The sequence below is a fragment of the Phanerochaete carnosa genome (assembly GCF_000300595.1).
Source record: "Phanerochaete carnosa HHB-10118-sp unplaced genomic scaffold PHACAscaffold_6, whole genome shotgun sequence".
Classification (NCBI taxonomy): domain Eukaryota; kingdom Fungi; phylum Basidiomycota; class Agaricomycetes; order Polyporales; family Phanerochaetaceae; genus Phanerochaete; species Phanerochaete carnosa.
The window spans coordinates 3,222,161-3,228,233 of NW_006767633.1; the positions used below are offsets into that span (position 1 = coordinate 3,222,161).

General features: G+C 54.8%; 1 protein-coding gene across 1 annotated transcript in view; it reads right to left on the bottom strand.

Annotated features, from left to right (window-relative positions):
* Positions 1-5,799: 5,799 nt before the first annotated feature.
* The window catches only part of PHACADRAFT_258986 (uncharacterized protein), a 2,342-nt gene continuing 2,068 nt past the window's right edge, over positions 5,800-6,073 (bottom strand). Inside the window, exon 10 of the mRNA XM_007397459.1 lies at positions 5,800-6,061. Coding sequence (XP_007397521.1) covers positions 6,031-6,061 — 31 coding nt within the window. The 3' untranslated portion in view covers positions 5,800-6,030. The remainder of the gene's footprint in view (positions 6,062-6,073) is intronic.

A 6,073-nucleotide genomic window follows, 5' to 3' on the forward strand; every position in this document is an offset into this window, starting at 1 on the left:
CGAAGGACAGACGGATTTAGTTGATTATACGACTGCGGGCGATGGAAGTGTGCCTTGTGTCTTCTTTGAGAACGAGGCCCAGGTATTGTTTGTGGTACCGAGTTTCCTGGTCCTTGAGGCCGATGCGGCCTGGCGGTGGCTGGTGGAGGCTCGGAAATGGTTCTGAAGGAATACTCGATCGAGAGTTCACCCTTCTTGATGTGTCCCAGGGTTCCAGCAGTACCGGAAATGTCACCACGGCGGAAGTGCTCATGCGGCGCGACGGAACCCTCTGGATTCTTGGTATCTATGACGAGTTATGTTTCCGTGAGCCTGCGGTGGTTGGAAAGATAAAATGAACCTACTGCCTGACCGCCATGGTCTACATCTTCTGGCACTTGCTGTAGAGACGCACGAGGATTGCGAATACGCCCACCGAGATATTCGACGGTACCGTCGATCTTGTCCCTGGGCCTGCATTCAGAATTATGTTTTTCGAATGCAGTAGGAAGCAATGGTGAGGCATTGAAACTGCAAAAGTAGGAGTTGCGGCTCGTGGTCTCCTTGAGCTTGCGGACATAGCGTATGTTCGGCTTAGGTCCCTTCACTTATTCGACAGGGCTTTGCTTGATCCTCTGGGCGATTCGTCTGAAAGCGAGTTTCAAAGGTCAAGTCCAGGGAGAGGAGGAGGGACAGCGTATCCAGCCGTCAGTCCCAGCACTCGGCGCAAGGAAAAGCATAGCCCATGGGTCGTTGTCGGTTGCAAACGCCGAGTTGACCGTTCGAGAATGGCTCCCACCTCGACTCTGTTAGCTCTAGAGTAGGCTGTTAGTCACGCTTGTGGAGCTGGGTGGGATGAAAGAGATCAAACACACCGAGAATAACATCCTGCGCGTCGCAGCTAGTAACGGGCGGGACGCGGAAGCGAAATGGCGCTAAGTAAACCCCAGACGCCGTAGTGCTGTTTTAAACTCGCTCTCGTCCTCCTGCCCGCTCCTGCTCGTCATTTTCTCAACCACTCGAGATCCCCCTCTATTCTTCGGCTTCTCCTCATCAACGATGTCGGCCTTTCCGACTGAATATCCTGCTGGTGAGTTATCTCACGTCGCCGTTTCCCTGGCCAGTGCTTTGTATATAATGACTGTACCCACAGGAAGCTGGGCATACCTTCAAGCCGGTCTGGTCTGAACGGGTCATCGTCGGGCATGTCATTGGCGACTCAGCGTACGGTGTGCGCTGTATGCACTCGGACACGTGGTACCTGTAGGCTGGTCCGGGATCTCAATGTTAACGAGGTGCGCTGTCAGTACGATCCTCCGCGGGCAGCTCGCTCACCACACCGCTGTCATCCAGGGCATGCCCGTCATTGCCGAATCTTAGCATCAATATGCAGCCAACACTGTATGGCAAGAAGAAGATCTTTTATGAAGGCACGTTCTGGCTGCTCATCACGTCCTTGTCGTCGGGCACATTCGCGGGTTCGAGCGCAAGCACATAGCGAATTCCCAAGCACATCATGAAGACCATCGACCGGTAGAAATCCACTGCCTTTCCATCTGCAACCTTTTCATTCACGGCGCAGTTGTTAGTTCCCGTGCACGCTCAGGCCATCTTTCATGACGTAACTTGGCATAGGCGTCGCAATGTTCAGTAATAAGACGGTCTCCAAGACGACGCAGAGGAGCAGGACGATGAAGACTGATTGCCGAGGGTACGCTTGCAAGGGTCTGCTCTGTCTCGATCTCAACAGCCCCAACAAGAACGTTATGCCGGCTCGGGGATTGACAGAGTGTGGTAGGGTATACAGCTATGGAGTGTTCAGGTGTAATATTTCTATCTGCAATAACAAGTTATGTGCATAATCTTACAGAGCATTTCATTCCGAGAACATAAGAGATATCTGCCGAACGAGTATACAAGGTATACAGCCAGACTCGTCTATCGTCCCTCGAGATCTCTTCGCCTTCGCCCACTTCCCACACAAGTATCTGACCTTGCGAACCACTCACTCGTCTGTACTCTCCGCCAGTCTCCTCCCGACACCGCCGCAACCTCGCCCGGTTCGCCGATCCTCCACGTACGTGTTACGAGCCGTACGGCATATGCGCGACGCGCCCTATCCGCGATGTTCGTGCACGTCGGGGGCCGCAGGTTCGCCGTGCGTTGGGTCATCTTCATCGGCGCCGGCACCGCGGTCGAGGAGCAGGCGCACGACTTCAGCGTGCCCCTCCGCCTTCGCATGGTCCAGTGCACGCAATCCGTCGGCGTCCACGACTGTGACGTCTGCGCCGTTATCGAGGAGAACGTGGCAAACGTCGATGTGCCCCCTCGAGGCTGCGTGGAACAGCGGGGTCTGTCCCTTCTGGCACTCCGGGTCTCCGTGGCCTTGTTGTGCGCCAATGTGCGGTGGTGTCTGTCCGCGCTTTTCCTGAATGTTGACAGTTGCACCGTGCTCGATAAGGGCACGTGCAATGTCAGCTTGGCCATAGTATGCAGCGACATGGAGCGGGGTCGTGTCATCCTCATCCTGCGCGTCGACAGCTGCTCCATGCTCGCGAAGAACGCACACAATATTGACATGGCCTTGTTCTGCGGCGGCATGTAGCGGTGTCCATCCAACCTGACTCTGCGCGTCGACGGCTGCGCCGTGCTCCAGAAGGGCGCACACGATTTCGACGTGGCCGTTCTGTGCAGCGAGATATAGCGGAGTCCAGCCGTCCTGGAACTGCGCATCGACGGCTGCGCCGTGCTCCAGAAGGGCGCACACGATGTTGACGTGGCCGTCATCTGCAGCGACATGTAGCGGTGTCGCACCGTCCTGTTTCGGCGCGTCGACAGCCGCGCTGTGCTCCAGAAGGACGCGCACGATTTCGACGTAGCCGTGGTATGCAGCAATATGTAGCGGTGTCGCACCGGTCTGGATCTGCGCATCGACAGCTGCGCCATGCTCCAGAAGGACGGACACGATTCTGACGTGGCCGTTCTCTGCAGCAACATATAGCGGTGTCGCGCCGTCCTGGAACTGCGCATCGACGGCTGTGCTGTGCTCCAGAAGGGCGCATACGATTTCGACGTGGCCATTCTCTGCAGCGACATATAACGGTGTCGCACCTTCTTGGGTCTGCGCATCGACGGCTGCGCCATGCTCCAGAAGGGCGCACATGATTTCGGCGTGACCGTTCAATGCGGCGGCATATAGCGGTGTCGAACCGTCCTGGACCTGTGCATCGACAGCTGCGCTGTGCCCCAGAAGGGCGCACACGATTTCGACGTGGCCGATATGTGCAGCGACATATAGCGGTGTCGAACCGTCCTGAGTCTGTGCATTGACGGCTGCGTTGTGCTCCAGAAGGGCGCACACGATTTCGACATGGCCGTTCTGTGCAGCGACATATAGAGGTGTCAAACCGCCATTCACCTGCGTATCGACGGCTGCGCTGTGCTCCAGAAGGGCGCACACGATTTCGACGTGGCCGTTCTCTGCAGCAACATATAGCGGTGTCGAGCCGTCCTGGAACTGCACATCGACGGCTGCGCTGTGCTCCAGAAGGATGCGCACGATTTCGACGTGGCCATTGTGTGCAGCGATATATAGCGGTGTCGCACCTTTCTGGGTCTGGGCATCGACGGCTGCACTGTGCTCCAGAAGGGCGCACACAATTTCGACGTAGCCTTTCTGTGCAGCAACATATAGCGGTGTGGAACCGCCCGGGGTCTGCGCATCGACGGCTGCGCTGCGCTCCAGAAGGGCGCATACGATTTCGATGTGGCCATTCTGTGCAGCGCCATATAACGGTGTGTCACCTTTCTGGGACCGCACGCCGACGGCTGCGCTGTGCTCCAGAAGGGCGCACACAATTTCGACGTGGCCGTTATGTGCAGCGATGTGTAGTGGTGTTGCACCGTCTTGGGCCTGCGCATCGACGGCTGCGCCGTGCTTCAGAAGAGTGCATACGATTTCGACGTGGCCATTCTGTGCAGCGACATATAGCGGTGTCGAACCGTCCTGGAACTGCGCATCGACGGCTGCGCTGTGCTCCAGAAGGGCGCACAAAATTTCGACATGGCCGTTCTGTGCGGCGATATATAGCGGTGTCGTACCACCCTCGGACTGTGCATCGACGGCTGCACTGTGCTCCAGAAGGACGCACACGACTTCGACGTGGCCGTTCCGTGCAGCGATATATAGCGGTGTCGAACCTTTCTGAGTCTGCGCATCGACGGCTGCGCTGTGCTCCAGAAGGGCGCACACGATTTCGACGTGGCCATTCCCTGCAGCGACATATAACGGTGTCGCACCTTTCTTGGTCTGCACAACGATGGCTGCGCTGTGCTCCAGAAGGGCGCGCACGATTTCGATGTGGCCGTTCTGTGCAGCGATATGGAGTGGAGTCGCACCTTCTTGGGGAGTTTGCACATCGACGGCTGCGCTGTGCTCCAGAAGAGCGCGGGCGATTTCGACGTGGCCTTTCCGTGCAGCAACATATAGCGGTGTCGCACCTTCCTGAGTCTGTGCATTGACAGCTGCACTATGCTCAAGAAGAGTGTGCGCAATGTCAATGTGGCCTTGTTCTGCAGCATGATGTAGTGGTGCCCATCCATATATGTCAGGAACACTGCTACCTGCACCTTGGTTTAGAAGTAACAAGACCACATCTTGGTGTCCTTGGTGTGTAGCAGCAGACAGTGGTGTTCCAAAGAGGCCTCCCGGAGCATTGATTTCCATTCCCTTGACCTTGAGCATGGCTTGAATGTAGCGTGGAAGCCCCAGATAGGCTGCCCAATATAAAAGAGATTGCCTTCCATTCTGGTGTTTGGGTCGTGCCTTCTGCCACTTGAAAAAGTGGTAAGGAGTGGTCACAAGGAGAAATTGGGATAGCAGATTATCAATGGCTTGAGCAGCCTGCCCGGGAAATATGTGATCTTCCCAATACCACACAGCATAGTCATAAAATGGAAGGCTTGATGGTGATAGGTTGCCAGAGAGAAGGGTGAGAAGACACAGTCTTGCCAGAGTGATGTGTGCTGATAGACCATCAATGTGATATGATCTGAGAGAGAGTGGTAATTGGCCTGTGATGAGAAAGTCTAGTGCAGAGGCATGGACAAATTGGACAACCCGAGGACGCTTGACTATGTCATCATGATTGTCAACAATCTCCACAAAGCTAGAGCACATCTTGACCAGGAAGCCTTCTGGGTCAGAGACACGAAGGCTGGGGATGAGCTTTGAGTTCAAGTTGCTGGTGGTTGAGAAGCTGACTGCAAGGAGTTCCACAATCTCAGAAGGAGAGAGTGGCCGCTTGGCAAATGCAATACACTGGAACATCTGCTGTCTTCGCCTTGCAACAGCTTCGTTTGACTCAAGGCTTGAAAGGATACGTTCATATGTCTGAGAAATTGTCTTGGGAAGACTGGTCAAGGCCTCTTCAATATCACCAGGAGAACAGCTCCGCAGCATGTCAAGCTGCAGATTAACCCAGAGAAACCTTATACAAAATTAGAATGAACTGAACATAATATAAAAATGAAACACTTGACATACATGCCATTTGCCATTGACATGAGCTTCTGCTGAGCAAGCTTCTTGATATCCTCTGGCCAGCTTGAGAAGTCATCTCCAGAAAGACCATGAGACACATAGGTAGCCAAGTCACGAGTGTGTGCATCAGCATCATGGAGCTTGAGCTGGTGGGCAGGAAAACCAGATATAGCCTTCTGGATGTCAGCCTCAGGCCGGCTTGTGAAGAGAATGTGTAGGCCTCCAAGGCTCCTTGACACAAGTCTGTGGAGGGTAGGGAATAGTTCAGATTGTCTGATGAGTGTGGACACTCATCAAGAGCATCAATGATGATAACCACTCCACTGGTGGAAGCCTGGAGGATCTGCTCTAGGCAGTCAATAAGAAGCTCCCTGGTAGGGCTGAGCTTGGCCCTGTTCTCTGCACGGAACTTCATCAGGACTTGGTGACACTGTTCAGAGCAAATAGCAAGTTGGTAAATGAGAGAGGCCAACAGGCCAGTTATGGTCTGCATCTCAGTGCGGCGGTAATCAAAGTAGAAGTAGGCCATGTGCAGGCCAGAGATGGAGGAGA